This window comes from Acomys russatus, chromosome 8 (genome assembly GCF_903995435.1).
Source record: "Acomys russatus chromosome 8, mAcoRus1.1, whole genome shotgun sequence".
NCBI classification, from domain to species: Eukaryota; Metazoa; Chordata; class Mammalia; order Rodentia; family Muridae; genus Acomys; species Acomys russatus.
In genome coordinates this window covers 72722250-72740699 of record NC_067144.1, presented here as the reverse complement: position 1 = coordinate 72740699, position 18450 = coordinate 72722250, and the positions used below count along the sequence as shown (strand labels likewise).

Genomic DNA, 18450 nt, shown 5'->3' with positions numbered 1-18450 from the left:
CTTAGTAAAGCCTTCCTCTGGGATCCCAAGCCAGCAGCCCATCACTGTCAGGAGGGGCCAGCCTGTCTCACAGCCCCTCTCTGAAGGTTCCTGCTGAGATTCAAGAAACGCCTCTAAGAAAGCTTACAGTCCAGCCTTCTCCAACTCCTGAAGTGGAGGTGGCAGGTCAGCACAGCAACATGGCCACACTGTCGGTTTCTCCTCTACCGCCCAGCTCTGATAAGCCACACCTCTGTAGTGACCATGTCGACTACAGGAGCAAGCTTCAGTCTTCGCTTGTGAGCCTTGGCCACCCTCACTAGACTCTGACAGTCCCTCTTCAAACGGCCTGGGTAGCTTTGTATTAGCCATCATCCCTCCTGTATTTTTTTTTTCTGGTTGCATCGGATTATTTCACACACCTAGCATGGCATTTCAGCTCAGATAAAATTGAATGAAAGTCCTGTAATTAGCATTTGCTATTTTAAAAAGAAAGTACAAGGTTGTGGCTGAGAGAAGACTCAGTATGTAAAATGTTTGCTGTGTAACCATGAGGAGCCCGAGTTCAGATCCTTGGCACTTAGGTAAAGACCGCGGCCACCCGTGCCTATAACCCTAGCACTCGCACGGCCACACGTGCCTATAACCCTGGCACTCGCACGGCCACACGTGCCTATAACCCTGGCACTCAGAGTCAGAGCCAGGCCGCCCAGCCTAGCTGGGAGAAGTGATGGAGGAGGACACTTGGAATCAACCTTTAGCCTGCACACAGGCACACATGTGTACATACACACATGCATGCACGCGTGTGCACACGTGCGCACACACACACGGGGTCATGGTTTTATGAGTTGGGGATACCGTCCTTCCTTCGTTTTCCCCCACTTTTTTGGGAAGAGAAAATGAAACAGAATGTGTGGGGGAGATTTATATATTTGGTTGGGGGAGGGGATATTAATCTTCTCGTAATAGTTTTTAAATTAAGTTCCATACTGGTCCGAACCCTTTCCTCTACCCCTCCCCCCTTCCTCTGATACTCCCCGTCTCATTAAAGCTTGGGGTTTGATGGCATTTGCAGGGAAGCTGATTTACTGGAATAGGGACGCTCTTTAGGTCTTAAGTTTTGGAACGTTCCCAGTGTGTCTGAACCCAGGTTTCAGATTTTACTGGCATTTTGTTGGCAGGGCCGTCTTTGGAGCCCTTCCTTATTTGAGCATGTTTCCTGACACCTTTAGCAGTATGGTACTGTGTTTTTTAAATTTAAAGAGAGGGAGAGAGAGAGAGAGAGAGAGAGAGAGAGAGAGAGAGAGAGAGAGATATTTTTAAATAGAAAAGCATTAACAAACACAGATGGGAGGTTTATTCTAAGATGTCAGGCAAAATAAAAAAAGGCAGTTAAGTCTCAAAAATGGACAAGTAGACCCACTTTACTTTTCAAGGGCAGGAAAAGATGGGAGAAAGGTCAGAGGAGGGAGCGGTTTCCAGAACCCCAGCTATGTGGGCTCTCCTCTTCCTGCTCCAGCAGCAGTGAGAGGGTAGCATGTCTCAACGCACCACGCTGTGTCTGTAACTCTAGCAGTCATGGTCGCAGGTGGACTCAAGACCCAGCTCACCCTGACGGACACCTTGCAGACACACAGGCAGTCTTGGTGGAAATGAGCCTGGACGGAGCTGCCTCTCAACAAGGCCATAGAAGCATGCTGTGATGCCAGGGTCTGAAGGGACAAAGGGGAGTTTGCCAGTATTTTCCGATTGCTGGCAACTGGTAAGATTCCATAGGCCTAAAGCTAACATCCATGGAGAAAGCCACCCCGGGGTGACAATACCACTTAGCAGGAAAAGTGCTTGCCACCACGCCTGGTGATGTGGGTTCAATTCCTGGCAAACGCGTGATGGGTGGAGCAAACCAACCGTTTTTTTAAATGTGAATTTTTAAAAAGTGGAGGGGGCAGCAGGAGCAGCTCTGTGAAGTCATTGCCTCCCTGTCTCGGCACCATCCTGGAAGCACTAGCCGACCCAGAGGGACACGCAAAACCAACCGTCGACAGAAGAATAAAAAAAGGCGCGATGCTCGCTGTGCACCGTGTAGACGATGTGATGACGTGCCGAGGAGAGGACCCACATTTAAACTATGCTGAGCGGGCAGAAGAGCTCAGTGAAAGAGTGGGGCAAGTGGTCCCACCAACATCGGAGTCAGCAGAAGTGAGCCTCAGAGGGCTGGAGAGATGGGTAGAAAGTGGAATTGGCCCAGAGGGGATGGAAAATCACCATTTGAATGAGTACCTGTTCCAGCATTGGATGCAGAACTAGGCGTGTCATGGAGCAAAGCCCTGCATTGAAGAAAGAGGCCCCTTGTCCCCTGGCACTAGAGGCTGAGCTGGTGTTAAGCTTCTTCCCCGCCCCCATCGCTCTCTCTCTCTGCTGCTCGCCCCTGGCAGGGTGGAGCCTGTGAGGAAGGAGGAAGGGTGATACAGAGGGCAGTGGTGGCAGGAGATGCTCTGGTTCTTGAGGCCAGCTGGCAGGGTGAGAATTCCTTCCCAGTGATTATTCTGAGGCAGAGACGGAGTTGAGGTGAAGGGCCGGATGGAGACCTGAGTGGGAGGGGGGGGTTCCCTTTCTAGAAGAAACTCATTCCAGGAGACTTGCTTTGACCACCCAGGTGCTTCAGGAACTCCTTGGCTCTGTAACTAAGGAAACTTGTTACTTTATTATTTTATGTAAATTTGGTGAGGAAAAATTGGCATGCTTGAAACAGAGCTTCCGTGGGAGAGGCCTTGCCTATTGTACTCAAGGCCACACATTCAATCCCCAGCAACACCGAAAATTAAGAATAAATAAATAGATAAATAAATAAAAAATTAAAAAAATGTTTCCTGGGAATGTGGCTCGGTTGGTAGAGTGGGTGCATGAAGTCCTGGGTGTGGTCCACAGTAACATAACTCAAGTGATGGTGCATGCCTGTGTCAGAAGTTCAAGGTCATTCTCAGCTATACAGAGAGTTTGAGGCCAGCCTGGGCTACACATGAGACCCTATCTTTAAAGATATGAGAGAAGGGAAGGAGGAAAAAAAAAAAAAAAAAAAAAAGAAAAAAGAAACAAAACCAGAACTCATAGAAAGCAGGAAAAAATAACTTCCCAGATGCATAGGACCAAAAACAATCAAAACCCTTGCCACACATTGGGTGGCATTTAATTTTTGCAAATTTAAGAATTTGTTTCAGTTGTTTAAAAAAAGATAATCCTCTCTCAAGTTTAGGGATAAGTATAGAGAGAGTCTAGAAAAGCTCACAAATCCCCGAGACCGGTAACCCTACACAGATGCATTTGACGACTAATGGTGTTTCTGCCTTCACCTCTTTCTTTTGGAATAAGAGACTTGAGAGGCTAAGGCAAGAGCCTCTCAAATCCACGGCCAGCCTGGCTACATGTCAGGAGCCCAAAATGAAATGGCAGGTCTTCTGCCGTGAGCCAGGCCACCTTGTTCTGTGATCCCCCAAGACCTCCACTCCTTCAGCTGTGAACTGCTGACGACCTATTGGGACGGGTGTGGGGAACTGTATCCTGTCCAGAATCATGAGGGGTATTCTAAAGAGCCAAAGAGCCTATTCTTTCTTCATGCTGAGAGCTGCCCATTCTCCGTGGCTCAGGGGCTTAGTTCTTGAGATCTAAGCAAGTGTGAAACTATTACTGTGTTGCGGGTGTGCTAACTATTGGAAATCTAGTGTGTTGAGGTCACAGAACCCAAGGCCTACTAAAGGCACAATCGAAAAATAAGCAAAACTGTGTGTTCGCAGACGAAATGATTGCTTGTGTGTGAAATCTTAGAAGACTGATAATTCTCTAACTTAAGCAATGAAGGAAATAAGTCAAGGGGCAGGATATAAAATTAGCCTATAGAAATCAATAGATTTCAGTGTACATAGTAACAGTAAAATGATATATGACATATATTTATGACAAAGAACATTATAGGAATGCCTATAGAAATGTATTTGAATAGCATAAGGCTCCTCACTCACAGTGCAGCTTGGCTTCACAAGCATTTCAAGTCTCAAATTAATTTAGAAAGTGCATCATACAAAGCAAACAAAGAAACAAAACTCCTCAATATCTGAAAGGGCCTGCGGAAATAGTGCCCAAAAAAAACCAGTGAGGAAAGCTAAGCCGGCTAGACCCTAAGACGTGCCTGATAACTAAAACAATATGCTATCAGCACTGTCTTAGTGCTGGAGATTAGGACGGGGGAACAGGTGCCAACAGAAAAGGGCTCCCTTCAGAAACAGACAAGCGCGTTTGACACTCACTACAAAATGAAGGAGAGGTCTCAGATCCCCATGACAAAGGGTAGCATGTCTGTTGATGAAAATTTTCCTAAAATCATTTCAGAGACAGATGGGCAGGCATTGGGAAAGCATAAAACGAGACTTGTACCAAGCCTTTTAGCCTACACAGGAAGGAACTCCAAATGGACCAGGAATCTAAAACTTAAAAATGAATGTGTTCAGACACAAGAACCAAGTGCATTCCTCTGCGACTCGGGGATGGGAAAAGATTCTCTAGCCATGAAACAAAACCAAGAGGCAAAAAAGGAAGAACTTGATGTATTTGACACCCCCCCCCAAAATGGTAGAAGATTGTAAGCCAAATTAAAAGATAAATAACATATTAGAGGAAAATATTTGCAATAGGTATCATAGTTTCCCAAACATATAAGAACTCTTTAAATGGGCAAAAGCTATGTTGAGGCATGCATGCGTGGTAGACCATCACTGAGGATGTGGGGAATGCGGGTCATCTCTAGCTAATGCAAGACCAGGGCAGGGGAGTCTAGCCATATCTCACAGTCATGAAAGTGCTTGCTGTCTGACCAGCACCCTGCTTCTGACACTTTACTCTGCAGATGCAACCCCAGCAGTGCTACCACACAGGTGGTGAAGGTCATGGTCATCACCCTAATGACGAGCCAGGCCTGGCGTGCTGAACCCACACCGCAGCAACTAGACAGGAAAGAGGGAGAGCCTGTGGACCTGCTGAGTGCGCCCAGCCTGCATTGGGTAGATTAGAGAGGGAAGGGCGGGAGAGAGAGGGGGAGAGGGAAGGGGAAGGGAGAGATGGATAGGGGAGGGGACGGGGGGGGGGTGGAGAGAATATGATGTAGGTCCAGAGTGGCAACCTTCTGTAAGGCAGGGGAGACTGAGAAAAGTGGGCATGTGTCTAGTGTGTGCAGAAGAGACCAAACCAGAGACAGCTGAGGTTGGCTTGTTATTTTTTACAAGATTGAGGGGCAGAGCAGCTAGAAAGAATGAGGGTGAGAGAGAGTGGCCTGTCTCTGAGTGTAATGACAGTGGCCCCCATAGGCTCCTATAGTTGAATACTTGGTCTCCGGTTTGTGAGTGGTTAGGAGCAGGTTTATCGGAGGAGATGTGTTGCTGGGAGAGGGCTGGCTTTGGGGTCTGTGTGTCTCTCCTTGTAGTTGCAGGTCAGTCTATGATCTCTCCGGTCCTGCTCTCAGCCGGCATGGACGCTGTAGCCCTCTGAAGCCCCAGTTGAGTTACTTCGGTCATGGTGTGTTATCACTGCCATAGAAAACAACGAAGATAAAGGCCAACTCTGGCAAACAACTTTAAAAATGTAAAAGGAGCAGTGATTGGTGGAAGAAAGGGAAACGCCAATTGCAGTTACACGTGATCGGACAGACAGAATGCCCACCCTGGGTGGGACAAGAGGACAGACTGGAGCAATCTGTTAGGTGCATTGTTTGCTTGTTAGCCTTAGGCTGAAGAGAGGCAGAACGCAAGCAAACACTGCATGCTCCTTCAGGATAGCCCGCCGTTCCATGATCTTTTTCTCTGTGCCATAGCATTAGACCAGTAGTGAGTTGTTGTTGTTTTAAGAAGGTCTTAAAAAATAAATGTTCATTTTATAAATTAAAAAAAAAATTTGTGCACGCCACTGGCAGTAGGTTGTATCTCAATATAGCAAAGTATAAATAGGAATAAAAGAAAATAACTGTGACTCAAATCCTTTTCCTCTCTGAGTACTCCTTAAGATTTAGTTCTAGAAGCATCGAACATAGTTCCTGAGTCAGACGTTGTGGAAAGATAACAAAGCTGCCACCCATGGGCGTCAGGAGGGCCTGCTCACTGTGTCGGTGTCCACCCATGGGCGTCAGGAGGGCCTGCTCACTGTGTCGGTGTCCACCCATGGGCGTCAGGAGGGCCTGCTCACTGTGTCGGTGTCCACCCATGGGCGTCAGGAGGGCCTGCTCACTGTGTCGGTGTCCACCCATGGGCGTCAGGAGGGCCTGCTCACTGTGTCGGTGTCCACCCTTGGGCGTCAGGAGGGCCTGCTCACTGTGTCGGTGTCCACCCTTGGGCGTCAGGAGGGCCTGTTCACTGTGTCGGTGTCCACTCTTGGGCGTCAGGAGGGCCTGCTCACTGTGTCGGTGTCCACTCTTGGGCGTCAGGAGGGCCTGCTCACTGTGTCGGTGTCCACCCTTGGGCGTCAGGAGGGCCTGCTCACTGTGTCGGTGTCCACCCATGGGCGTCAGGAGGGCCTGCTCACTGTGTCAGTGTCCTTTGGACGTGTGTACAGTACGGCAGCGTGAAGACTGTGGAACACTTAGCTCCTTGCTGTCTTTGCAGTATCTGTGTGTTGAGATAGGGTTTCTCTGTGTGTGTTTATTTATTTGTTTATTCATTTATCTATTTATTTGTTGAGGGAGGGTTTTTCTGTGTAGCCCAGCTGTCCCACAACTGGCTCTGCTCTGAACAGAACCAGACTAGTCTTGAACTCAGAGATCAGCCTGCCTCTGCCTCCCAAGTGCTGGAATTAGAGGCGTGCCACCACGCCTGGCTCCTCTTTACTTTTAAAGCAGACCTTTTCATTTTAATCCTAAGGATAGTTTTAAATAACTGAAAATAATTTACCTAATATTAAAATAGCACATTTTCCACAATTTTTAAGAGCAATTTTAAAGCTAAACGCTAACTGATCATATGATGGAAAGACTTGAAAAAGCATGATGGACTGACCCTGCTGGAGCCATTAATAAGTGTGCGTGTTACTTTTGAGTCCTGCTGTTCTGTGTGTGTTGGAGGCCAGCATGTGTCCCATGGGTCTGTGTGTCAGAGTTGCCACCTTAATGCCTACCAGTTGTTCTGCTGGCTTCTCATACTGTGACTCTGCTCACTGCCCTCCTAAGTGGCGAATGTGGCTGATCCAGATCCCCACCCAGGATAGACTGGGATCTTCGTTTAAATTTTTGTTCACTGGCTGTTTTCACTAGTTCCTCCCGGCCTGTCTTCTGAATTTGTATGATTAGCAAAACTTTATTGACCGTGTGGAAGTCTGGGCCGTCTTTGCAGAGCGCCGTGTGACCGAGCACTCGGCATGGGCGTTAGAGCATCTCCATTGCACAGATTCCTTCTCGAGCTCCAGAAGCTGTCCGGCACAGACAGGGCTTTTCTTTGGTGTCCCTTCGGTACAACAGCGAGTGCACAGAGCCCAACCCTTTTATTCCATAGCTTTCTAGCCAGAAAATAAAATATAGAGGCTGGTAGGTAAAGATTAGGTGATCCCCACCCCCACTTTCCCGTCTTCGGGAAGGATGGCGTGCATCCATGGGGCTTTTTCCCTCCCTAAAGCAGACTGCAGCAGTTTCATTTTCAGAAACGCAGCATTGACAAAGTTCATAAATGCTTCTTTGTCAGCCTTGAGCCATGCGGCTTGGCCCCCAGAGTTATCTCAGATAGCACAAACAAATCTGGCGGCCTCCAGTTGTCTCAAGCATTAGCTCCTTCCTCTGTTGTCTCCGTCATAGAATTTCCTCTTGGCCTCGGCAGCGCGGACTCACTCTGCTCGCTTCTGTGGCCTGTTAAGTGCTGCCAAACCTCTAGCAGTTTAGTGCGTATGTTCCCTTAATCACGTCCCTTTGTTCTAAAAGTCTGTTTGGTTTCTGAGCCACTCATATTCCTGTAGCCCTGCCCCCACCCCTGTCCATATGCGTGTCTTCTGTCCACAAGTTTAAAGAACACTCTAGATTACCCACCATTCCGGAAGCGTCTGAGGTCTGCTCACAGGGTACTAAATCACACCCTCCTCCTTGCCCCTCATCCACCCTGGAAGCCTGGGCCTCAGGAAGGGGACCCTGAGTCAGGGATTCTTGAAAGTCAGTGTGACCTCTGCCATGGGACATGGAATCCTTCTGAGGATTGTTTGCTTGGCCAGCGCAAGCAGGGGGCATTTTGTTCGTGGTGCCCAGGGTGGGTAGGCATACTCATCTCAGTGGGTTATTCATGGTGTCCAAGAACAAAACTGTGTTTCTTTTGTTTTGTTTTTCGAGACAGGGTTTCTCTGTGTAGCCCTGGCTGTCCTAGACTCACTTTGTAGACCAGGCTGTCCTTGAACTCAGAGCAATCCACCTGCCTCTGCCTCCCGAGTGCTGGGATTAAAGGCGTGCGCCACCATGCCTGGCTCAAGAGCAATACTGTGAATATGTGTTTCACGTGCGTTGGCACAGGTTGGGTCCCCCAAGTACCTTGTTCTGCCCCAGCAGCTATGAGGCAGACCCCGCTGTTGCACCAGCCAGACCCTGCCCAACAGTGCCTGATGTCCCCCTTACAAAGAACTCTGGGGGGCTGGAGAGCTGGCTCAGAGGTTAAGAGCGCTGTCTGTGCTCCTGAGTTCAATTCCCAGCCACCACATGGTAGCTCACAACCATCTATAGTGAGATGTGGTGCCCTCTTCTGGTGTTAATGTGTAGGTAGAACACTGTATAATAAATAAACAAATCTTAGAAAAGAAAAGAAAAAGGCACATGGAGCCGGCCTTTAAAAAAACAAACAAACAAACAAACAAACAAAGAGCCCTGAGGTTTCCTCCCTGCATAGGCATGGCACGCCTTGGGGATGCGGGAGACAGGAGTAAGGTGTTGGTTTCTAATCAGTTTCTTCTCTTGGGGTTCCTGTACCCCGTAGGAGAGAGTGGAGAGCTACACAAAGCACAGACTTGCTTTAATGTTGCAAGAATGTTGAAGAACCCTTCAGACGGACTTGTAATTTCTTCTTAATACAGAGTACCGGCTTGCCCTAGGCCTTGCTCAACCCCTCTCTTCTACAGATGGTAGATGATAGATAGATAGATAGATAGATAGATAGATAGATAGATGCATACATACATACATACATACATGTATGCATACATGCATACACACACACACATACAGACACATATAGATATACATAGATATATAGATTCATAAAAGCCTAAACATATATAAGTACACATGCATAGGTGTATAGATGATATATACATACACTCAAATAGATATGCATAGATTTGTAGACACATACATAGATGCATAGATGACAGATAACATTGAAAGAGACTGCCCCACTGTACTGACAGAAGAGAAAGCTTGGCTTTGGCTGTTATTACCTCCTGCCCTGAACTCTATCTGCTGGGAGCCAGACCAGCAGCTGCAGGAGGTAGAGGAGTGTCCTGATACATACTGGTGGAGAGACTCAGAGGGAAGGACTTTGTTGTGTGTGCGCACTTTTTCCTTTTCCTTTCTTTTTTGACCCTTAATATAGGCCAGTCAGGTAGAGGAGTACAGAAGTTCCCTTTGCTGTTTAACTCCCACGAGAAGTTTCTATCCTTTTCAACGAAACTATTTTAAAAGCAGAACTGAAGCCCAAACAGACCCAGGGTTCTCGGGAATTCTCAAAAGGTGTTGATTTATTTACTGCAGTTAAAGCATAATTAGTTCTCATGGGATGGGGGTATCTCTTAAACACTTTACTGCCAGCGCGCTGGGTTTCTGAGTAATCAGAAACGTGTGCGCGCTGGAACAGAAACTCACTGTAAATAGAAGCAAATGTCAAGAATTGTGGTTGTCACTTGAAGGTGGGTACAGTGTAAGGGAAAACAAACAACTTAATAAAACCATCAAGGAACTGTATCCTAGGTCAGTCAAACCTAGCCCCGCCATGCAGCTTCCCCTGCCCTTGCCACTCTCTTGCCCTTCCCTGCTGGTTCCCACCAAGGGCTGTGGAGGGAACAGCACGCCCCCCCCTTCCGTCTTTACAGCCTTGCAGATCGCTGGCCCTTCCCGGCCACCATGCACACACACGTACGCACTCGTCCTCTTCTGCCCAGGCTGTGGGCCCTGCTCCATGTATCCGTTCTACCTGACCAGTTTTTCCCACCGTTTGCAGGTTGATGTTTGAGATGCCACAGGAAATGGGTTTAATCGCCATTGCAGTGCGGCAGACCCAGGGCAAAGGTCAGTCAACTTTTGTTATCATTGCCGTTATTTTTCTTCCCGAAAATCCATGAGTCTCCAGCTGGAGAGCTCGGTGTGTGCTGAACCCTGAGACGACTCCAGTTAGAACCTTTCCATTTTAACAGCCCCCTGAAATGGGGCAGGGGGAAAGGAGCAGGCCAGATTGACGCTAGTAGAACAAAGCGTTCTCCCAGGCCACAGTTCGCTAATTATGCAGTGTTTGCACATGATGGTTGTCACACCTGGCACCTGTGTTCCCCGTACATCCTGCGAGCTGTGGTGGAAACAAAGTTCTAAGGCATTTACTCTCCCGAGGGTCCTCAGCGAAGCCTCATACCCCGAGGCCCCCGACACAGCTGGCACTGGATCAGCACCAGCAGGGTTCCCACCACCTGCTGCTGGCCGACCAAGCATCCTCACCCTCCCAGCGCCATGGTGGGACCAGCAAGGGCAGAGACCCTGGCAGTGTCTGCAAGAGGCATGGAGGAGCCTTTACAGGAACATGGGGCATGTTTCTGTCAGCCACCACCAGGCCACACACATCCCTTCCTCACTCAGGGCAGAGAGATGGGAGTTTGCTGCTCGCCAATTCTTTTACTTGAGCATAAGGCAAAGAAGAGAAATATATTGCATAACAGCTATGGGACTTGACATGACATATGTATATATGCATGTGTATGTAGATATATATTTCTTTGAAAGATACTTTAGAAGAATTTTGATTAAGATATGCCTCTCATTTTTATTATTATTTTTTTCCTAACTTCAATTTTAAAAAACAAGTAGCAGCTTAGAGAATTGCTATCAGGGATCATGTGTGTGTGTGTGTGTGTGTACATGTATGTGCGTATGCATGTATACATGTGTGAGTGTATTGTGATACATGCCCATGCATTACTCTGTATTGCACATGTATGCAGGTGTGTATGCACTTGTGTGTGCAGGCAGAAGGTCAGTGTGAAGTGTCTTCCTCTCGCTGAACCTGAACCTCAGCTGTAGGCTGGACCAGCAGGCTACCAAGCCCCACATCTGCCTATTTGCCGGCATCTCTTCATCACTTGGGTCACACCGAGGGTAGCACCATGCCTGGCTCTGTGTGTGTGTGGGGGGGGGGGGCGGTGCACGTGTATGCAGGAGCCTTGGTCACTTTCCAGCTTATTTATTTCTTGAGGCAAGGTCTCTCAGTGGCCCTGGCGTTTACCAATTCTCGCTGGTCCATACAGCCAGCACCTGGTTTCCCCTTTCTCTGTGTCCCAAGTGACCTCATGCTTGTGTGTCACCACTTTATTCATCCAGCTGTCTACCAGCCCCCTGCCTGGTCATTCATGTGGATGCTGTGGATTTGAACTCAGGTCCCAGGTCCTGCTGTAAGTACACTGCAGACGGAGCCGTCCCTGCAGCCCCCAGGGATTGCTTCAACTTAAGTATTCAGTCTGCAGCTCAGACCGGGACTTGCCTAACATGCACAAAGCTCCAGACTGAATCCCAGCACTCAAAACCAGTTTGAGGCCTATAATGCCACGATTACTAAAGGCTCAGCTCTGGCTTCAGCGTACGTGGGCTCCACAGCCAGGGCTACACGAAGGGTCTCTTCTCTGCGGTAGCTTCCACACGACCGTGTGTCAGCACAGCACGCAGACGCTGTAAGACATGAACCGTCAAGCACAGAAGAGAAGCTGCTGTCACAATCATTAAGTTTCAACTGCGGCTTCATGGTGGTGGGGTGCACGTGTGTGTATGTGTGTACATGTGGAAACCAGGGTCAGCCTTCAGTGTCGTTCCTTGGGAGCTGTCCCCCTTCTCTGTTTGGGACTTGGAATTTGCAGATTCAGCTAAAACTGTCCCAGGCAGAGAGCCCCAGGAACCGGCTTGTCTCTGCGTCCACAACACTGGTGTCATAAGGACACACCAGCACGCTCCTAGGCCCAGGTTTTCGTATGAGCACTGGAGACTGAGCTCAGGCCCTCACACGCATATGACAAGTACTTTACCAGCTGAGTTCTCCTGCCAGCCCCGAGCACCTTTATTTTGTTAAGTCAGCCCCAGAATCTCAAGGTGGGTCACTAAGCACAAACAGACTGAAGTCCGACATCTACCAGGCTTTGAGATAGTGTTTTCTGGGGTGTCCACACGGGAGGCTCTCTCAATGGCTCTGTCTTCCAGGAAGGGGCCCAAATGCCTGGCTGAGCCCTGTGGGGTGTGCCCTTTCCACCCTGCTGGTCTCGGTTCCCTTGAGGTCACAGCTGGGACAGAGGATTCCATTTGTCCAGCACTTGATGTCCCTGGCTGTCGTGGAGGCAGTGCGGTCCGTCCCAGAGTATGAGGTATGTGCAGCCTCCTTGTCCTCCCCTTCCTGTGGAGCGTCCAGCTTGGCCTCTCCGTCTGTAGCCTGTGTTTGCATCATTGGCACTGCCCTTCACAAAGCTGTCACCAAAGCACGTGTGGTACCATTTACAGTCGGTAGTCCTGGCGGGGCCACAGCTCAGGGGCAGAGTGCTTGCCTGACACACTTGCCGTGTTGCTGTGGGTGGTTTCTTCCACAGAGCTTGACCTCCAATCCCAATCCCTTCCGGGGCCGTTTGCCAGGCTGCTTAGCATCCTAGTAAGAACAAGCTTTTCTCTTAACGAAAGCCCCGTCTCAGGCTGTTGGGCTGGATGGAAGCTCTGCCTTTTCGGCTTTGAATGGGGCTTTTTTATGGATCTAAATAACTTCTTCCCACCTGCTCTGACTGTCACCTCCACTCAGAAGAGCTGCTCTTTGTCTATGGGTGATGGAGTTCACGGCCAGGCTCATTTGGTGCTGTCTTCCCTGACTGCAAGGACGCGTGAGCTCGGCATCCTTATTATTACCTGTCTTACCCCCACTCCCAGCACCACCTTCCTTATTGGTTGCCTTTCTGTTGCTGTGACCTTGGTCATGGCAACTTTTGGAAGAAAGAGTTTATTCTGGCATACGGCTTCAGCAGGGAGAAGGTCAGTGTCGGCATGGCAGCAAGCAGCAGGCATAGTGGCAGAAACAGGAAGCTACACATGCTCAGCCACAAGCAGGAAGTAGAGCAGGTCAGGCCCTTCGCCTCAGAGCCCAGCGACATACTTTCTCCAGCAAGTCCATACACCTCAAACGTCCACAAGCAGTGCCACCAACTGGGAACCAGTTTCTCAAACACATCATCAGTCTATGGGTGATGTTCCTATTCAGACTACTGTAGCGTCCACTATTAAAGAGACAAGGAAGACAGGAAAAGAGAACGATGGATTCAGCAAAAGGAGCCTTTCTTCCATGCCTGTCACCACTCCATATGTGCCTGCAGTGCTCCTGCTGCACTCTCCTGTGGCCGTGAGGAGGTGCTCCCTGCAGTGCTCCCAGTTTCAGTTCTTACATCGAGGTTGTTTATTTGTTTGTTTTTAAAGGCCTTATTGGTTCCTTAAGCGAGATGTGAGAAACAGCTCTCAATGGGTGTCTAAGCTGTCTGCCACTCCCTGTCTCTGCCCACGTGGACAGTGCACACGTGTCTTTGCTTTCCAAGTGATGCTGAGAATTCCGAGGTCCACTTTGACCTACAAGGTCAGGTCACTGACCAGCGTGAATGACCACTGCCCCACATCATGACTGCATGATTAGTTCTGGGCCCATCAGTATCACAGACCCTCAAGACACCTGAGCTGAGCGCTGACAGTGTAATGCTTTCTGGGAGCACCAGGCACATTTAGCCCTCGCAGTAAGTGTGACAGTCTGTTTTCAGCAAGTCACATGCTGAGCCTAGGACACAAGTAAGACTGATCACCTCCTCGCGGCTTTGACTCTGACCTTGCTGCCTCACTAATTAACTCAGTGCCTTCACTGAGCTGCTGCTGTGTACAGAGGTAGCGCCAGGGGTTCGGGGAGCGGGAGAGCAAGCTTGCCCATGGTGCACCTGACATAATTGCCACTGGCATTCTTACCATTTCCAAGGCTGCCAGCCTCGCCCTTACCTGGAGGATATGACTTCCATTTTGAGTGGAGCTATTTTCAATTTTTTATTCATTTTGCCTTTATGCAATGTGTTGTGATCATACCCCACCCGCCCCGATGCTCCCCTAACACATCTCCCTCTCAACTTGATTCCCTCTAATTGTTTTAATAACCCACTGAGTCCAGTGACTACTCCATGTGTGTGCGTGGGTGCGGGACCATCTGATGGTCAGACAACCCCCAAAGAGAAATGCTTCTCCCCGCTTCAGTGCCTGTCCGCTGTACCAGCCCCTCGGCCAGGGTGGGGTTGCATGACCCCCCTTCCTCCCCATCGCGCCCGGATGTGTGGCTGGTCTAGCCTTACGCAGGTAGCCACAGAAGACAGTGTAACAGAGGTCTTCCCTCTTCTCCGACTCCTAGGTTCCTTCTGCCTCGTCTTGTCTGATGCTCCCTGAGCCTGGAGAAAGTAGGGCCTTTCTCACGACATCCACCCAGGGCTAAGCACTCGGGGCCCCTTATTCCTAGTGTTTGGGCAGGTTGTGGGTTTCTGTATCAACCTCTGCCTTCTACAGAAAGAAGCGTCTCTCACCAGGGTTGAGAGAAGCACAGATCTCACAGAGCTGTAAACATGGTGGCTGTCAGACAACATGACCATTTAGTAAAACACCTGTAACAGGCCACCTGCTGGTGCCCGAGACCTCCGCAGTCGTGCGGTTTTGGTCAGGCTTACAGTATTGGTTGTGAATTTTCTCCTAAGAAGAAAATCTCCAATCCACTCATAAAATGGCTGGTTGCCACGTGACAGTCGTGCCACTGTTGCACCAGTGAGCACACCTTGTCTGGCAGGTGCTTACTGTCACTGTCAGGGCCCAGCTCTGGATAAGACTACCGGTGTCGTTGCTCTTCTATTCGCCCACATAGCACATCTGGCACTCAGAAATCTAGCCAGCCAGACAGGGAGTTTCCCCATAAGCTCAAGGTTGATCTCTCACTGCCCTGCAGCTGGAGTGTGTGATGTCTTCAATATAGGGTCTTACTATTTAGTTATGGTGGGCAACCAAGGGCAAGTGGAAATAACCTCTGTTGCTTTGGGAGCCCCTCCCCCCGACTCATAGAGGGGTGACCTGTGCCCAATACTGAGATAAGGGGGGCCAGTTAACATTATAGATTTTCATGTCCTTTTTATAGTCCCTTCATTTGGGTTAATTCTCCCTCCCCCACCCCCATACTTTTCACTCCCAAATCCTCCCAACTCCATCACTTCTTAAACCTTTCCCCCATTGTATGGCTCTTATTATTTTACATAGTTCTACTGTCCCCCACCTTTCATGTCCCTATGGACACTTGATTTTTGACAAAGAAGCCAAATCTATTCAATGGAAAAAGGATAGCATCTTCAACAAATGGTGCTGGTCTAACTGGATGGCTACATACAGAAAAATGCAATTAGACCCATATTTATCACCATGCACAAACCTCAAGTCCAAGTGGATTAAAGACCTCAACATAAAACCAGAGACACTAAATCTGTTAGAAGAAAAAGTGGAGAAGAGCCTCAAACTCACTGGCACAGGAAACAACTTCCTGAATACCAATAGCTCAGACTCTAAGATCAACAATTAATAAATGGGACCTCATGAGGCTGAGAAGCTTCTGTAAGGCAGGAGACACTGTCAACAGAACAAAGTGACAGCCTACAGACTGGGAAAAGAGCTTCACCAACCCTACATCTGACAAAGGACTAATATGCAAAATATATAAAGAGCTCAAGAAATTAAACACCACCAAACCAAAAAAAATTAAGAAATGGGGCTCAGAACTAAACAGAGAATTCTCAACAGAGGAATATTGAATGGCTGAGAAACACTTGAAATGTTCAACATCCTTTAGTCATCAGGGAAATGAAAATCAAAATGACTCTGAGATTCCATCTTACATCCATCAAAATGGCTAAGATCAAAAACTCAAGTGACAGCTCATGCTGGCGAGGATGTGGAGAAAGGGGAACACTCCTCTATTGCTGGTGGGTGTGCAAACTTGTACAACCACTTTGGAAATCTATCTGGTGCTATCTCAGAAAACTGGGGATAGGGCTTCCTCAAGACCCAGCTATTCCACTCCTCAGAATATACCCAGAAGATACTCCACCACACAACAAGGACATATGCTCAACCATGTTCATAGCGGCCTTAAACATAATAGCCAGGATCTGGAAACAACCTAGATGTCCCTCAGTCAAAGAATGGATAAAGAAACTGTGGTACATTTACACTATGGAATACTACTCAACTATTAAAAACAAGGAAATCCTGAAATTTGCATGCAAATGGATGGAACTAGAAATGATCATCCTGAGTGAGTTAACCCAGACTCAGAAAGATACACATGGTATATACTCACTTATAATTGGACACTAGCCCAACAGGGATGTCCCCTGAAAGTCTTTACTTAGCAGGAGATTGGGATAGATATTGGGACTTCCTATTAGGACTCCAGGTGAGAGAGGTAAGGGAGAATGGGGAAATAGAAGGATCAAGAGGGTCCTAGAAACCTACAAGAAGAACATTAAGGCTGGCGGATCTGGACCCAGGTGGTTCTGCTCAAACTACTGCAACAACCAAGGCCAATGCATGCAGTAAACCTAGACCCCCTACCCAGATCTAGCCAGTGGACACCACATTCTCCACAGCTGTGTGGAGAGCAGGGACTGACTCTGACATGAACTCTGGTGTCCCCTATTTGACCACTTCCCCTTGGTGGGGAGGCCTGGTGGCACTCAGAGGAAAGGTAAGCAGGCTACCAGGATGAGACCTGTTAGGCTGTGGCCATATGGGGGGTTGGGGGAGGAGGGGAAGAGGTTCCCTTCTGCCACAGACCTAGAGGAGGGGAATAGCATGAAGGGGGGGGGATGGGAAGATACAAGTGAGGAGATAACAATATAATCTGAATAAATTACTTACATTTTTTAAAAAAGACATCTACAGACGCTGGGGCTTTGTTCTTGTTGATGTTTGTTTGTACTGGAGACTGAGCCTCCATCCTTCCCAGGCCTGTGCTCTGCCACCAACCTAATATTACCAGGCCACTGCTCTTTTTTAATTATGAGACGGAGTCTCACAAAGTTACCCCGGCAGGCCTCAAATCCGCAACCCTGAGCCACAGGAATATCTGTGCAAAAGGTATTTTAATAATGAGAGACAGTGACGGAGGGAGTGTTCTGGTATGTTCCGTCGGTATTTTACCTTCTCGATACAGCAGGCACTTTAATACTGTGTTCCATGTGGCTGGGCAGACGGCTCAGTGACTAAGAGCAATGGCTGTTCTTGTAGGGGACTTGGATTTGATTCCCAGCACCTGCGTGGCAGTTCACAACCACCTATAACCCCAGTCCCAGGGGATCCAACAGGTCTAGCCTTCATGGCCCCAGACCTGCACATAGTACACAGACAGACATGTAGGTGAAACACCCATTCACATAAAATCAAGTTTAAAAGGTACTGTGGTACACCCCACAAAGTGATGGGCTGTCTAAAGCTGGAGAGGACCAGGTCCCATCTTTCTGGTTCATTGCTTGCCACCCTGTGGCCAATTGCTTAATTAACATGCAGATTTGCTTTTAGGATATCAACCTGCGAGTGAAGTGGCCCAACGATATTTATTATGGTGACGTCATGAAGATTGGTGGGGTTCTGGTTAACTCAACGCTTATGGGAGAGACATTTTATATCCTTATCGGTAAGTTTTTAAAGCCTTTCACCCAGCATTTTCTTTCTTTCTTTCTTTCTTTCTTTCTTTCTTTCTTTCTTTCTTTCTTTCTTTCTTTTGGCCTCCGTTTTTTTCGAGACAGGGTTTCTCTGTGTAGCTCTGGCTGTCCTATACTCGCTTTGTAGACCAGGCTGGCCTCGAACTCACAGCGATCCTCTTGCCTCTGTCTCCCTGAGTGCTAGGGTTAGAGGCCTGCACCACCATGCCCCAGCTCCCCCAGCATTTTCTAATAATACTAAAACAACAGAAATGTAAATGTCCTATGCACTCCTATTTCTGAGTGAACGAGCACTTCAAGGGCAGTGGAAGCTGCCAGGTTGGTGTCACACCTCACAGATGTCTCTCTGTGCTGCTCACAGAGCTGGAAATGGTGGGAGGAAACACCCTCCCATTTTATAATGAGCAAAAAGTTAATGTCTGTGGTGGGTAGCTTGACTGTCCCCGTGACGCGGCATAGAATCACCCGGAA

At 48.5% G+C, this 18450-nt stretch overlaps 1 protein-coding gene across 1 annotated transcript in view; it reads left to right on the top strand.

The window, feature by feature from the left end:
* Positions 1–18450, top strand: part of Hlcs (holocarboxylase synthetase) — a 142859-nt gene that overhangs the window by 121951 nt on the left and 2458 nt on the right. Inside the window, exons 5-7 of the mRNA XM_051150284.1 lie at positions 10197–10264; positions 12428–12588; positions 17837–17951. Of these exons, the coding sequence (XP_051006241.1) occupies positions 10197–10264; positions 12428–12588; positions 17837–17951 (344 nt within the window). The remainder of the gene's footprint in view (positions 1–10196; positions 10265–12427; positions 12589–17836; positions 17952–18450) is intronic.